At 31.6% G+C, this 17,135-nt stretch overlaps 1 protein-coding gene across 2 annotated transcripts in view; it reads right to left on the minus strand.

Moving 5' to 3' along the window:
• LOC133190404 (WD repeat-containing protein on Y chromosome-like) overlaps positions 1-9,400 on the minus strand; it is a 50,380-nt gene extending 40,980 nt beyond the window's left edge. Inside the window, exon 1 of one of the 2 annotated variants that reach the window (XM_061326020.1) lies at positions 9,206-9,400. In XM_061326020.1, the coding sequence (XP_061182004.1) occupies positions 9,206-9,352 (147 nt within the window). In that variant the 5' untranslated portion in view covers positions 9,353-9,400. Of the gene's footprint in view, positions 1-5,123; positions 5,169-9,205 lie in introns of those variants that run through there. The other variant, XM_061326022.1, reaches the window with a different exon arrangement.
• Positions 9,401-17,135: the final 7,735 nt, after the last annotated feature.

Below are 17,135 nucleotides of genomic sequence, written 5' to 3' on the forward strand. Positions count from 1 at the left end.
TGACCTTAGTTTCATCTTTTCTGGCCCAGTGGTTCTTGAGAAGATTTTTAAAAGATGCCACCAAATTTTCACAAATTCTTATATAATTATAATAAATATCTCCCCTTGAAAGAGGGCATAGCACTTCCTATGATCAAACTTAAAGCCCCTTCACCCAAGAATGTTTTAAGAGAAATTTTGGTTAAAATTGTCCCAGTGCTTCTTGAGAAGATGTCGAAAATGTGAAAAGTTTACAGACAACACACAGACGACGCCGGACACTTTTTAGTCAGAAAATCTCACATGAGCCTTTGGCTCAGATAAGCTTACAAGAGGCCCATGGGCCACATCGCTTACCTGAGCACTGTTGCTGGCTAGGAAAAAAGCAGAAATCAGTTCAGTATTGAAAAGTTTAGAAAGACAAGTGGTCCCAACCTACCCCTAAAGGAAGGGAGGGGGGGATTTAAACAAACTTGAATCTACACCACCTGAGGATGTTTCCATATCAATATGACCAATCTTGAGAAGAAGATTTTTAAAGATTTTTTCCAAGAATGTATTCCTATGTAAAACTTTAGTTCACATTGTGGCCTCACCCTACCCCCAGGGTCATGATTTGAACAAACTTAAATCTACACAACCTAAGGATGCTTCCATATTAATATGACCAATCATGGCTTTGCTGTTCTTGTGAAGAAGATTTTTTAAGATTTTTCCCTATATATTCCTAAGTAAAACTTTGACCGTTCATTGTGGCCACACCCTACACCCATGGGTCATGATTTGAACAAACTTGAATCTACACTACATGATAAAGGTTTCATTTAATTTCAACTTTTATGGCCCAGTGGTTCTTAAAAAGATTTTTAAATGATGCCACCAAATTTTCACTAATTCTGAATTATCTTTCCTAGATAGATCATAGAGGGTATGGCCCTTCATTTGCACAAACTTGAATTCCCTTCACCCAAAAAAGAAAAATGCAGGATGTAAGAAATATGAAAGATTATATTTGGTCATTTATACTTGATCAATTATAGTATATATAGTACATTATAAGGTCCTTGATCAAAGATCCATAGGGTACAACATCTGATCGTCAACGAAAGAGATGGTCACAGGTTCTTCTACAAAAGCATCCAAGCACTGCAAGCAGACACATTCGCTCTATTTTGTTTCATAATTTCTTTTTGAATCCCCAACTCATCCACATTTATACCAAAAGATTGCTGGCTTGCTGCAGGTCATCATTCAGTGAATTAATGCAACATCTGCATGAGTATGACAAAATTCAAGTGCTTACAGCCAAAAAAGCTGACCTAAAGACCTTTCATTAACTTGAATCCATTGTTTACCAAATAATGACAAGGCCAATTAAGTTCAATTATTACATCTCCTTTAATTCTCACCATGCAAAATAAGCTTCATCTTGTAATTTTCAATTCATGCTAAAAGTAAAGTTGATTTTAGCAAACATCTTTAAACAAGCTCATTTAAAACCAAAGTAAATATTCATCTGCCTTATTTATGTGACATTGTGTCTACTCAAACAAATAGCTGAGCCAATTCTATGAGCCTTTTAGATTGCATTTGACACCTTTAAAACACATAAACTAGAAACTGAAGAACTTTCAAGTGTTACTGGTTCAACATTTTTATGCAGATCGTGCCTCCAAACTCTTGGATCTGCTTGTCTTTTAAGGCAACTCATACAAGAAAGGCCATTAATTGGCATCATCTAGACTATTTACTAAAATAAGTTTTTAAACAGTTCAAATGTTATCTTTGAGTAAATTAAGCTTTTTAACTGTATGTTTACAACAAAAGAAAATTTGGAGTACACATGCAATTATCAGAATTTCAAGTCCTTTGAGAATATAGCCAAATTTTCAGTGTACTTTATGGATAACTCACTGACTATGAGAGGGAAAAATATTAATACTTCTGGAAGGGTCAATATGTTGACCAAAAAAATAAAATCAATTTAAAAGTGTTAAATGGCAAGTGGGCACCATTCAATTTACATTGATCAGGTAAAATTTCACGTTTAAGTAAAATGGGAACAGCTTCAATGGCTAAGAAAATGGATACACTTAGTACAACACTGGCAAACCATGGACTTAACATTTAAGACTGCATATCAACCATCAGACCACAAAAACCATGGGTTCTAAATATTTGGTCTAATCCATGCATCACTCTGTGCAGCATAAATAAACCCACGCTGCTTGATGTCAGACTATGACAACACACAAGTACCTGTATAAGGGAGAGGAAGTCAGGAGCAGTGTCTCTTCTGTTACTAAGGGTCTGAAAACTAAATGGACTGTGCAGAGACAAAAAATTTACAATCTTGTTAAATAAGCTTTCAAGTCTCAATGATCTCCCACAATGAATTATTTCTTTTAGGTTCTGTTGATAGAATTTACACATCTGGTTGCTTAGCAAGACAACTTCAAAAGTGCAGTTTTGCGGGTCTGTAAATCTTAAAGATCTCCATCATTAGACAGTCCTATGGCCTTTCGATTCTAGCAACCAAGAAAATGAAACAATTTGTCAGTATTTACACTCAGGTACTACTAATGAAAATGTCCATTCTTTGAATACAAAGTTGTGTCCGTCTAAAGCATAATTAATAAGATAGACCAGTATATCTATATATATCTTTATATATATATAAACTTTGTAATCCACAAGTGTACTATGAATATACAATACATGTATAGCTGTTTAGACCAAGCAATTTTGAATATTTTTGAAATGGCTGTCTTGCTTTTCCACGATTTAATTTTGGCCCCCTATCTGCTTTTCCGTGACTATTTCACATTGTTTTTCCGTGATTTGCTCTAACTATACGTTATGTGTTTTTTGATACCTCTTTCCCGTGATTCTTTTATGGCCATGGGTAGTGTTTGGCATCAAAAAGTTGCCAATATGTACCTGCATTTTCTCTAAGTTCTACTCAGTAGGGAGTACGACCTTATGGTGCAATAAATTGTGAACGAATTTTGCAGTTCACATTGGTCAGTGATAGGTTCAGACATCATGGAGATTATTCATACTGAAACAAATGTGGTAACCAATGTATGATATACAATGTATCTTTTTTTTTTTTATCTTATTCTTTTTTATCTTATTCTTCAACAATCAGTTAAGATATTTGTTTCACCATGAATGCCACCAATTCTTTGGAAAGAGAAGGAATTTGGAAAGAATCCTACATTTCACAACCTCTGACACAGACCAGACATGGTACAAAGAAGGGAACTTCAGCCTTTAAATGTATGTGCTAACACAAAATACAGAAAAGAGCATTTTAAAATCTTTGATCAAATAAACCCTTGTTTGAAGATGTGACATACCTAACAAAGTAAAATTTCATCACAAGTCAAGAAAGATTCTTCAAAATATTGTTAGATTTGATCTCACATGGACTCTTCATTATCCTTAATCAATCACAAGGAAGATGTCAAAAACCAGGTCTTCATATTTAAACACCACTCGTCCCAAGAAGTTTGTACTTTTGGATTAGTGTTTTCAATTCAAATTCTAGCACTTAAAGACGTGACCTGAGAAAATATAAGATTTTTTTTTCAAAAATAAAACCCTATATGAAATCTCAATTTAATGAATATTTTCCTGCAGGACAAGTTTTCTTTTGTCTTAAGAAAAAATAGATAAATAATATTTTTTACTCTTAATTTTTACCCAAAGAAATTACTGAGACTATATGCATGTAGCAGTCATAAAAAAGGGGGCTCGGGGAAAAGAAACTGACATTTTAAATGGAAACAAATATAGCACAAAATGAATCCACTCAGTCCTTATAAATTCAATCACTGAATTAAGCTTAAATCAATAAATAGGTTGATTAATGAAATGAAAAAGAGCCCCATTATGTGCAACTGACATTTTATTTTGAGCGTTTATATTCCTACTTCAAACAACATTTACCAATCTGCGATGTTTTAGTTTTTGTTTCATCTGAAATTGGTTTACAAACATAAAAGAGTTGAGAAAATAAATAATTCAATTGTTCTCTATAACCTCCAACTCCAGTATTCTCTTTGTTCAATTTTGAAGCATATTTTTCAATTAATTATCTGTACATGTAAAGTATGACATCACGAATTAATAGCAGGGACTTGATGAACCTTTACCTTTACATTACAAACTTTATTTTTAACCTCATGCAAGCAAAAGATAATTGATTAAAATTTGATTTTTATTATCAGCCATTAGCAAAAAAAATCTTATATTTTGTCTTAATAGCCACTGAAAAAAGAAAAACACAATACTTTTGTTAATGTAATGCCAACTTCTTTAAATTATTTGACAAATCTATACATTCAAGAGGCCATAAAAGGTTCTACTTGACTGCTGAAAAAAAACTCCCAGAAATCTCTGATACAATTGTAGCTCTACTGGTATGAACTTAAAAAGTTTGCAGAAAATGTACAACTGGGCATTTGACATTTCTTACTTCAATATTGATTTGATACAGAATATAATGTTAATATGAATCATCAGACAAAAGAGAAGAAATTCAAAGAGATTTTACATTTCTAATATCTTTTCTTGTTGCTATGGTAATGGCTACATTATTCTGTTAAATACATAATTAACTGGGAGTACATGTACCAATGCTTTGACAAGTATTACCAGAAAAAAGTTGAGAGAAGTCATTTGATCTTTTTAAGCTTAATTTAAATAGGATCAACAGCTAACATTTTTTCATAATTATAGACACAATGAATTGAATTGTGCATCTTCATGTAGTCTTCGTATTTACCAGGTTTTATCAAAATCCAAAAAAAAATGTTTTAAACAGTTTATTTTAAAAATTGATATACATAATTAAGTTCCTGTATTTTTATGGAATTCTGATTTGTAAAAAAGGTTGTTAGACAGAAAAATGACTGACATTTATCAGTGCATAAGATTCTGTAGTGGTAGTATTTTAATTCACTACAAATTTCTTTATAGGTCTAGATGTAATCAAAATCTTGCATCATATTCATCAAATGTTTTGAACACTTCATTTTTAGTTTTTAAAAATTAATTTAAAAAAAAATCATTTTTTTAATCTTAAATAGCATTTTTCCAGATACATGTAGCAATAATGGTGACACTATCATATTTACCCTCAGTTTAGCATGTAGTATGGTACCAGTACCAATATGAGTCTGAGAGCGCTTATTTCTCCATCCATGGATAATTATATCCTCATTCGGATTATCATTCGGAATAGAAGAATTCCCGGTGACAGTTATTGGTCTTGTAGCACTCATCTTACGAAACTCTCACAAGTCCCTACTTCCAAGGTACCTTCATTTTTGTATTTAAATCCTTAAAAAGCCTTAAAGAGAAAGTAATCTTCCTTATGCATCCATAAAAACTTCAAGAGTCAATTTAAAGGGGTGTGTTTAAAGTTTACACATAGCAACTTTGTCAATCTTTCATGTGCATCACAAAAAAAGTCCCATAAAAGACACAAGATAAATAGAGGGCAAATATGGAAGTATATTGTATCATTTAGTAACTCTGAAGCAAAGTCACGCAGCCACAATTAAAATCATATTTGCTAAGAGCTTATACCCTAATACATATAGGGATACTATCTAAAGTGCAAATCAAATCTCTCAATAGCTACTCTGCAAGACTCTGAGATAAGAAATGTCACCTTTACAGCATGTTATGTGATAAAACGGCAAAATATACACAAGAGTTCAAAACGGGAAAATCTAATAAATTAATATAAACTGTAGGGGCTTGCTTAAGGGCTAGGATTAGCTCTGTTCTTTTTTAATTAAAATGGTAACGAAAGGTACATGTAGCACAGGTAAGGCAATCAACGGCAGGTGTCTAGGCTGGACCTTGCCAAGCGACTGGGGCTTTATTCAAAGTGAGCTGTCAATAAGCCGATTGTGCTTGTCCAATAATACAAAACATGCTGAGAGGAAAAAAGACCCTTCTTGTATAGAAATCTTCTAGTAGTTCTCTTGGATGCCATTAAGTCTGTCTATATTTGGAAAATGCATTAGATTCTTCTCAATCTCTTGGAAATATTTCTAAAATTATTTTTTATCACTGTTTTTGATCATATGTTATTTTTAAAATGTGTTTTCTTAGTAATAATATATTTAGGGAATTGTGTTCATTTTCTAAAAATTCAAGACATTAATTCGTTTCATTATCCAAATGATGAGTTAAAGAATTTCTCTCTGTGAAGAACTTATCATATACTTTGAGGTCAATTGACAGTGAAGGTATACGTACGTCAGATGTAAACCTCCAAATTTTTGATAGTACAACTCTATACCCGTTTCCAGGTACAAGGCATTTGTTAATGTTAACTTGTATCTTCCCAAAGAATTCACTGTTTTTGACAAACCTCTGAGGTATCACTTGAATGGGTTGTATATATTTATTCAAGATGATAAATTGAACATAAAAAGGTGCTAAATTGGTAAATTTGTGAGCATTTGATATTGACAGGGAGACCACCACATTATGGCTGTAAATCAAACACACTTCTGCAAGTGCTTTCTAGCAAAACTAATGATCACTAGAAAAACAATAAATCACGATGCCTGGTCCATATAACCCAAAATAGGAAATGTGAAATTACTCAAACTAAAAAAAATTAAAGACAAAATAATCAATATCCTTTTTAATTTTCAATCCTCCAAAGATGGATCTAGATTTTTTGTGTTGAACACATATACTTTCCTTAAGGATAAATAACACAAACAAACTTTTTTCATAAATCAGCAATATTTCTCATAGATTAACATTCAAATAGGTAACCTGAATGATATTTTATGGGTAAAGTGGGAGAATTTTGTAAGATTTTGTCACAATGTCAAATATATGTGCAAAATTTTATATAGAATTACATAGAAAATGATACAAAGTGGCTTATCTAAGCACCAAAGAAAACTTACAATTCTTAATATTTTAGGGATTGATTATTTATGTCATTTCCATGCATTCACAATCAGTCAAAGATATATATCAATCCATGCATCAAATTTTTGTTTGTGGTATGTACCCTTAAGTTAAATGATATATGTAGGTATTTTACAAGGATTGTCAAAAATAATTCAATGTCCCTGACTCCTGATGGGGGATTTCCGAACAAATAGATAGACAGAAATACAGACCATACTAGGTTCTCTTTGGTTGGTGCAAAAATTATTGTAACTATATCCCATAAATGGAATATTACAGCTGACTTCAATTTCTTTTTTTTTTAAAAACAAGATTAAAAAATGAGCAGGAACCAATTTAAAATACACTATATGTAATTAAGCCATAAAATTTCCATTCAATTTCTACATTATACACTGTATTGAAAAATCAAAGGGATAATTTGCTCAACACTTAAAATACATTGTACATAAATTAAATAGATAAATTTCGTGTAACTTATCAAATAGGTATTGAATGAAATATAGTGATTTTATGTCTTTTTTGTCTCTAAGCATTGAAATCTATTTCTGATTCCCTTACAAAAATAGCCTCTCCTATGTTAGAAAATAATTGAAAATGTCCTACCAAATTTGCTTCCACTGTTGAATGGCTATCCTTATACATGCCACCAAAAATATAACACACAAATTATCAATAATTTATCTTTGATTTGTCAACCAAGACATCCATTTCAAACAGTAAAAACAGAAATTCAATTTTAAAAAAAAATTGAAGTACACAAAAATTGACAGGATTAAATCAATGGCAAGAAAAAAGTAAGGTAAAGAAGAGGAGAAAAATTAAGACAACCAAACATGTGCCATATCTTAGAAAGGAAGATATTGTCATTCATTGTGTTGGCAGTACAAAATTTATCTTCTGAAAGAAACAGATTTAAATCATTTGTCACACAGTTCTTCTCTAAGAATCTTTCCAATTCATAATAAAAAAGATAAGGCATAATAAATTGATGAAACATTTAACATTATTCTAATCTGAAAGGAAACACATTGCACATATTTAAAGAAAATCTATCTTATCAAAATTAACAATCTGCTTCTGCATATAATCAATAATTTTTAATGGTCAAAAAAGACAATTTTCTGTCACTGTGAGATTAATTTCTTTAATTTGTAAACTATTACAATGTACCAGTAGTTTAAGTTGACAAATGAGTCGGCAATGTGTGGAAATGTTTGTCATTTGTTTCAATACTTTTTCTTGCGTCTTTTATCATTTATGTAACAGAAAACATCTGCAATCGAGCCCTCCAATAAACTGTTTACCTGAAGCTGTAATTGTATCTGTGAAGTCAATACTAGTACATGTATAATCTTCATCATTTTTATAATCATCATTAATCATAGAGATCAGACAGATCATTAGTCTATATTCACCTTCTATAAATAATTTTTTTTAATGATGATTGTTCTGTCAATAATACTTGATACATGTACTACTCTTAATTTGGCAGTATAATCTTTTGTATAATCAACTCAAAAGGCGCAATATTGATTCAAAACAAGTCTTTGAAAAAGCAGTCTTTGTATATTGACCAAGACCTAACTTAAAAACTTAGTGGAGCTAATATATTTTGATTTATTGAGTCTGGATTTTTCACAATTCAATAAGTGCAGCTTTAGCAAGATAAACATGCAGACTAATTATAAAGCTACCATGAAACTGGAATGCTGCATATTTTTTAAAAGTTTTTTTCATGATTTTCCCAATAAATTCATGGGTATTACATGTAAATCTGCACTATATCCTTCAGGATTTTTCTATTGTAAATCTTATAATGCAAAAAATTCTGATGCTCTAAAAAAATTAAAATTCAAGTAGAGACAGCAACCTTGACACAAATATTTATGGTACATTACTAAATTTATCTCAAAAAAAAAAACCTTGTATGACATTTTTTGAAATGTTGTCCCTCTAATAGTGCCAAATTTGTTCACAAATTTCACTCCTTTCTTCCTGATGAATCTGATAAAATTGATTTTTTATGTAACCCAAATAGAATATATCATAGATATTATTAACCCAAAAGAGTTTAAGTTTTATTTCTCAAGGTCGTTGAAACATATACATATATGAAAATTCAGATGAGCAGACAAAAATTTAATATACAGATGAAACCTATACGCAAATATTAAAATAAATTGTATGATGTTGTAGCATCCCTTACATGTACAAAAATATGTACAAATTTACCTGCATTACTCATTTAAAGATAATTACATGTACTCACAGCTCCGATGGTATGAGCCACAGGAATAATGAGCTGGGCAGCCCTTCTCCATGACTGAAGAGCTCTCTTCTTGCGAGCCTTCCTTCCGAAAAATCGCCTAGGAACATTCCGTTTTGGAAGCACTGATGCTGACAGACTCGTCGACATATTTGAAATGGGCCCTTCATCTTTATCCAGCTTGCTGTTATAATCATCAGGGTCTGCTTTAACCCTGTCAGAATTAAATCAATTTTTTATCCTCTTTTTATCACATATTGAATCAAGAAGTACCTGGCAATTTTAACCTTGTATAAATATCCTAAAGGCCAAAAATGTTAAAACTAATTCTAATTTTATTAGATACATCACTGAAATATTAAAGTAATTCAAATTACTTACTCTGACATAGTTTTTCAATTAAACCATTAAAATAAAAGTCTCTAATTATCTTTTTTGTCAATCAAGGTAATGATACAAGGAGACAGCACGTTCTAATCATTTCCAATCCCTGATCACATTCACTCAACGATACCCAACACATCAATAATTCAGAGTCTAATGGCAACAATATATCCATCCAATACAATCTTAAAAGCTCCAATATGCTCTTTCCTGGTGTTCACAATAGCCCCCAAAGAAAGTCACCCAGCGTCTTATGTAAAACTGAACGATTTTATCATCATGTGAAATCAATTGTCACATTGTTTAATTGAGCATGTCAGAAGTCAACCTAATTTTCTTTTTAACTTAAATTATTTAAAAAACATTCATGGATGGGGGACTTGAAGCAAATTTGGCTTGTGTTTCTAATGGTACTCTACTATCAAAGAAAAAGTTTATTTCTTTGGGACAAATACCAAAGTCTTAAACAGTTTGTTCATTTATTTAAGTTTTTCCTTTAAGGGCTGAAAGTAAACAGTTTCTGTTGAGAGTATCAAGATAAACAATACTACTGTTGATACTTCTATTTGTTTCCCGGTTTAGATGTGAATGTTTTAATTGTTCCCTTATCCAACTTGTAAACTTCTAGCTAAAATAAACATTCTGATAATTATGTGCCTGACTGAAACATGAACTATATAAAGTGAAGTACCCCCCAGAAACAAATGTCTTTAAAAAATCAACTTAAATCTTTCCACTTATTATTTCAGTTTTTTCAAGTCTTCAAGTATATATCATTATACACAGAATGGATAAAGATTTGCAAACATATGCAAATAAAAACAAAGCACAAATGTACAAATTAATCTACGATAACAATTTTTTCTCTTATTAAATTACACATAAATTTACATATGCATTACCACATTACCCCGATTTCCCTATCTGCAGGGGGCAACCAGCCTTTCAATGAACATTTTCAACAGTAAATGTTATGTTGGAAAAAAAGGGGGCAGCTAAATCAAGCTATTTTGAATAGATAAATCAAGCTTTACAGCTAAGTCAAGCTATATATAGAGCTAAATCAAAAGAGATTGTGCACTGGTGTACTAGTGAAAATTGAATACCTCGGAAATAGTATCTCAGAGATTGGATTAGTTCCATGTCTGTCTAACACACACAGTTGTAATTGTAATAAAATGTTTACCACATACTGTAGATTCCTTATTTTACGCGAGTACTTAATATCGCGAAATGGCCCAAGGGCGTCAAATCGCGAGAACAATAATTCGCGAATGGGTGTTTTATCTAGAGATTTTACATACATTAAAGCAACATAAAAATGAAAGCGAGTAATTTTATTTCGCGAGTGGTGCTTCTCGCGTAATTACGCGATAATTTATTCCTCGCGTATATTTAGGAATCTACAGTATTAAATTATACTAAAGCAGAGACGTATATAAATCCCTGTCTAAGGGAGTAAAAAACAAGATGTGTTTGTGAAAGACTGATGCCCCTGTATGGCAGCTCATAGCAAAGACTAAAGTTTCTTTAGTGCAAGTCAAATTGCAAGGTCAAGAGATCAAGAGTGTTTGTACCCAAAGAAAGGTCTTGTTACAAGGGAATACAAATTATAATTATGTGAAATATGAAATCCCTAGCACCAACTGTCAAAAATTATGGCCAAGGTTAAAGTTTTTCTAAAATAGGTCAAACTCCAAGGCCAAGGTCAAGTGGTCAGAATATATGGTGCCTAAGGGAAGGTCCTGTCACAAGGAATACACATATGAAATATGACAGCCCTATCACCAACTGTTCAAAAGTTATGGCTAAGGTTAAAGTTTTTCAAAAGTAGGTCAAACTCCAAGGTCAAGGACAAAGGGTCAAAATAAACGATACCCAAGGTAAGGTCTTGTCACAAGAAATACACCTATGAAATATGAAAGCCCTAGCTCTAGCCATTCCAAAGTTATGGCTAAGTATAAGCTTTTCAAAAGTAGGTCAAACTCAAAGGTCAAGGTCAGAGGAAAAACTTGTTGGTACCCAAGTGAAGGTCTTGTCACAAGAAATACAAGTGAAATATGAAAGCCCTAGCACCGTCCAACATTATGGGCAAGATTAAAGTTTGGTAAAATTTTGAAAAGGTGGGTCAAATTCATAGGTCAAGGTCAGGAGGATCATAGGAGTCAGCAGTTTTATCCATAAAGCAACGTAAACATCAACCAGTGAGCTTCGCGAAGCGACAGGAATGCAATGCGTTTTTGGCAAATTCTGCTCTAGCGCTTTATTTAATAAAACTAACAACAACAAGCGGTATACGATGTTTCTAACCTGATTTCTGGTCCGACTAACCTCTCAATTGCCATACTAGATGCTTAAATCTAACGTTAACGACATCTCAAAAAGAATAAGTCGCCATGAGGGTGACGCAGATCCTCCTGTGGGTGGGATTGTGGGGTGGTAGACGTAGCACGTAGCGTTTCACTATCAGTTACGATTAAAGTTGATCGTAAGTCTACGAGTAAGTCAGGGGCATTCTTAAGATACTTACGTGCAAGTAATTTCATGTATAAGCAGCACAAAACAAAAATATAAGCAAGATTCCAAATTATTATGATTGTCACTTTTTTGTCTGCTCTCATTGCAAGAATATTTGTGTAGACCGAGTCCGATCTTAAAACACACGCTTAGTTTAAAAAAAAAAAAACATATTAAAACATACTTGTATAATTGCAACTTTAAGATTGCGTATATTTAAGATTTGTAAAGATTTCGTGCGATATTGAGCGATAGATAGTCTGCTAACACATTTACGTAGAGATTTGTGTATGGAATATACAGTCCAAAGAATATAGTGAGTAAGGCAGTTGAATGATAGAAGTAATTTATTTTTAAAAATACTTTCACAAACCTGCACATGGGAGTATCGGCAACATTAAAAAAATTTAAATAAATGAATAATTTTTTTTTAAATAATTAAATACAGTAACATAAAATAAAGAAACATACAATTTTTTATAATTATTCTAGTTTTTGAACAGATCGAAACATGAAGCAAGGCCGAGGATCGTCTAAACATTCGGAAATAAACTTTGTTTTCAAATGTTTAGATATGTACGAGTGTGTCATAAAGTTGCAATCAGTGGCGGATTCAATATTCCTATCTAAAACTTTCATCCAACTTCACGGCCCCAACTTACCCCTAAGGGGAGGGGGCATGATTTGAACAAACTTGAATCTACAATAAATGAGGATGCTAACATATTTCTTTGACAAATCATGGCTTGAGAAGTTTTTAAAAAGATTTTTTTCCTATAAGTTTTATCTTCTATTGTGGTCCCACCCTACCCCCAGGGATCATAATTTGAACAATCTTGAATCTACACAACCCCAGGATGTTTCCATATAAAAATGACCAATCATGGCTTAGTGGTTCCTGAGAAGAAGATTTTTGAAGATTTTTCCTAATACATTTGTATATTCCTATGTAAAGCTTTGATCGTTCATTGTGGCCCCACCCTACCCCCAGGGATCATGATTTATACAAACTTGAATCTACAATAACTGAGGATGCTTCCACATAATTATGACCAATCATGGCTTTGCTGTTCTTGAGAAGAAGATTTTTAAAGATTTTTCCTATGTAAAACTTTGATCGTCCATTGCAGCCCGCCCTACCCCCAGGGGTCATGATTTGAAAAACTTGAATCTATGCTACATGAGGATGTTTCCATATAAGTTTAAACTTTCCTTGCCCAGTGGTTCTTGAGAAGAAGATTTTTAAAAGATGCCTTTAATTTTTCACTAATTTGTAATTATTTCCCCTAGGAAGAAGGCTTGGCCCTTCATTTGAACAAACTTGAATTCCCTTTATCCAAGGATACTTTGTGGCAAGTTTGGCTGAAATTGGCCGAGTGGTTCTTAAGAAGAAGTCAAAAATGTAAAATGTTTACAGATGGACGGACAGACAGACAGCTAGACAGACAGCCAGACGCTGGAAAAAATGTGATCAGAAAAGCTCACTTGAGCTTTCAGCTCAGGTGAGCTAAAAAAATTTCTTATTATAATATATTCCTATGTACAACTTTGATCCCCCATTGTGGCCTCATCCTACCCCAGGGTCATAATTTGAACAAACTTAAATCTTCACTACCTGAGGATACTTCCATATCAATATGACTAACTGTGGATTTGTTGTTCTTGAGAAGATTTTTAAAGTTTTTTCCTATATATTCTTATGTAAAACTTTGATTCCCCATTGTAGCCCCACCCTACCCCCAGGGGTCATGATTTGAACAAATTTGAATCTACACTATGTAATGAAGGTTTCATGCAAGTTTAAACTTTTCTGACCCAATGGTTCTTGAGAAGAAGAATTTTAAAAGATGACACCTAATTTTAACCAATTCTTAATTATCTCCCCTTGAAAGAGGGTGCGGCCCTTCATTTGAACAAACTTGAATTCCCTTCATGCAAAGATGCTTTGTGGCAAGTTTGGTCGAAATTGGCCCAGTGGGGTTCTTGAGAATATATAATTAAGAAATCGAAAATGTGAAAAGTTTACAGACAGACAGATGCCAGACAAAATGTGATCAGAAAAGCTCACTTGAGCTTTTAGCTCAGGTGAGCTAATAAGGAATAACTGTCTGGGCTTTTTTATTTATATGTATGATGTACATAGGCATGTAGTACTGGGGGGACATTGCATCCCCTTTTCCAAAGCTTATCTTTTACTGTTAATTTAGTGTAATATTGATCACTGAAAGACCAGCACCCCTCCCAGTTTCTATTACAATATAATCAAAAACTCCCATATTGATATACTTTAAAAAATCCTTGTAATAAGTTAAACCCTTCCCCCACCCCCACCCCTAAGAGGTCAGGGAGAGATGAAAGATTTCAGAGTAAAGGAGGGTTTGTGATAAATCCTTAAAGACATCTTAGACTGCCTTTAGACTCAGTGAGAACTCAACAAGTTTAATTGCATGACAAAGAAATAGTTTATTTTAACATGAATCATGAATTTTAACTGAAACATGGCATCATGTATAACAATGGGAAAAACATTTTTTTTTTTTTTTACAATTATTGCATTACCTGTCATGCTTAAGAGGAAAAACTAGAGAAAAAAATGAATCTCTTGAAAACCTATCTCTGCTACTTGTGTACTTAGTTTCACATGGTGCATAACATTAAAATGTACAAAGCAAAATATATAATATATACAGCATTATCAATAAATTCTTTTGTAATAAAAAAAAATTGTGGAGAGAGCACCCAAAACAAATGAAAACTGTTACATAAAAAGATAAAAATAATTAGTACATTAAGGCCTGCTGTGCAAATCAAAGAGAAAGAAAGAGAGAATATAGTAAGAACTCATATTTGGTTTATTGAAATGTTTATGTTGAAACATATAAAAGGGTAATAATGTAACTGAGAGATGACTGTATTTTTTTTTTCAAGAATCAGTGCAGAGAATTTTTTTTTAAAATGTACTGTCTGGCATATCAAAAAGTGATTTAAAATCTAAGAGGGCAATGAAACTTGAGCTGATGACTCTATCTTAAAAACAATTGCGGGCCTGTTGATCTTGAGGTCAATGTTAAAGGTCAAGATAAAAAAATTCAGTTCTTTGATGTAAAACATATCTTGGTTAAACTGCTCTATAAAAATTTCAAACTTTAATATGGGCAGTCTTACAATGTACAAATTAACCCTCTCCTACATTAATGTAAATATACAATAAGGCTCATAATTTATATGTTTCTAAATACAATTAAAAATGCAAATCTTGTATCTTGGATTCAATTAACCCTATGCACAGCTTAAAAATTTACAGCTTTAATGATGAGGTATACAGCATATACAACTTATCTATATGAATAAAATTGCAAATTAATATTTTACTAATAGTGGATAAAATGAAAGAAAAAATGAAAAGGTAATTATGTTATACTTAAATATATAAACAACATTGTCATTATCAATATCAAATTCTTATATACAGTCAGAAATAATTCAGATATGTGAAGTTGCTAACATATTGTTTATCCGATGTTATTAAGTACTAATTAAATATTGCTTATACTATTAAGTTAATGGAAAAGTTAATGAGTGTCTTTATAGAAAGACAAAAGCAGAGGGAGGGAGAGAGGTTTTTACTACATGTATATATTTCTCAAACATGAAATTAAAACTTATGCCTGTCACAATGAATTGCTAATATATTGTATGGAAGTGAAAAAAAAATTAAAGAGAAAGGAAGAGTTTTATGACATAAAATTTATACTTCACTACCTTTGAAAATTAAAAAAGAAGAAATATTCCAGAATATCTAACTTGTAAAATAAACTTGTATTTATATGTGTAATATAATGGGTATAAAAGTTTGATTTAAACAATATTTATTCAGAATACTGAATAGATTGGGCAACAGGCAATGCTTATAAATACCCTCTCTATACAAGAATATAAATGTTTCTTGATTATCTGATTTTTGCAGTTTTTGTAAAGTTATTTAAAAAACAATATCAAAAAAATATTGCTGTCTGAAATGAACTTGACATAAAGAAATAAAAATGAAACTTAAATCTACCGATACTGCCCTTCATAAAGTTATAATTAAAAAGAAAATAAAAGACTTCTTTCTTCATTTCAAAATAAGTAAAACTTTTCTTATTTCATAGATGTATGAATGTATGTAATGCTGTATGAATCAATAAATATCAAAGTAAAAATGAGGGGAAAATCAAAATGAAGCAAAATTGAGTTTATATAGGGTGAGACATAGTCTTGGAGACATCCCCTGCCATTTTGTTCCCCTAGAGAAGAGACTGATCAGTCTTTTCAAGAGAAAAATAGAAAAGATAACTAGCTTTAATTATTACAAATATCAGATATTTTAATAATTTAAATAAGTTTTCAAATTCATATTAACAGAAGAAAGAGAATATTCTTCTTAATAAAGAAAAGGAAAGAGAAAGATACAGTATTGATAACACAGAAATGCTGCATAATAGGTCATTTATCCTTTTTTCAAATTCTTACTTTATGTAAAATAAAAAAAAATGTTAAATAGCAAAATACTAGTAGTATTGCTCTATGAAATGAAATGAAATTGCAAATTCAAACTTATAGCATTTTATATGGATATACAGTGTAATAAATAAATATACGTTATATAATAAAATATACATTTACTTCAAACTACATATATGTGCTTTATGAGGGAAAATTTACATGAACTTGACTTCGTTTTATTTAGAAAGAAGTAAAAAAAAAATCATACCATTAATCAATTTGAATGAGAGGAAGGGAACTGATCAGTTTTCTTTTCACAAAACTACCTAGGGAGAAAAATATAACTCTGTCTGAATTTAAAAGAAAAAGAGAGAGTATTAAATCAAAATATTGACTTTTCAACAACAAAAATGGAAGAAAAAAGAATACACTGAAGGAAGAACAGTAACTGAAAGGAAAATTGCTAAAAGCTAACTCAGAAAGGTCATTTCTGTGCTTTTCAATTTTTGCACGATTTTGGCATTTTGAACAAAAATTGAAAAATTAA

This window comes from Saccostrea echinata, unplaced genomic scaffold (assembly GCF_033153115.1).
Source record: "Saccostrea echinata isolate AGI-Se365-2 ecotype Australia unplaced genomic scaffold, CSIRO_AGI_Sech_v1 ptg000022l, whole genome shotgun sequence".
Taxonomy (NCBI): Eukaryota; Metazoa; Mollusca; class Bivalvia; order Ostreida; family Ostreidae; genus Saccostrea; species Saccostrea echinata.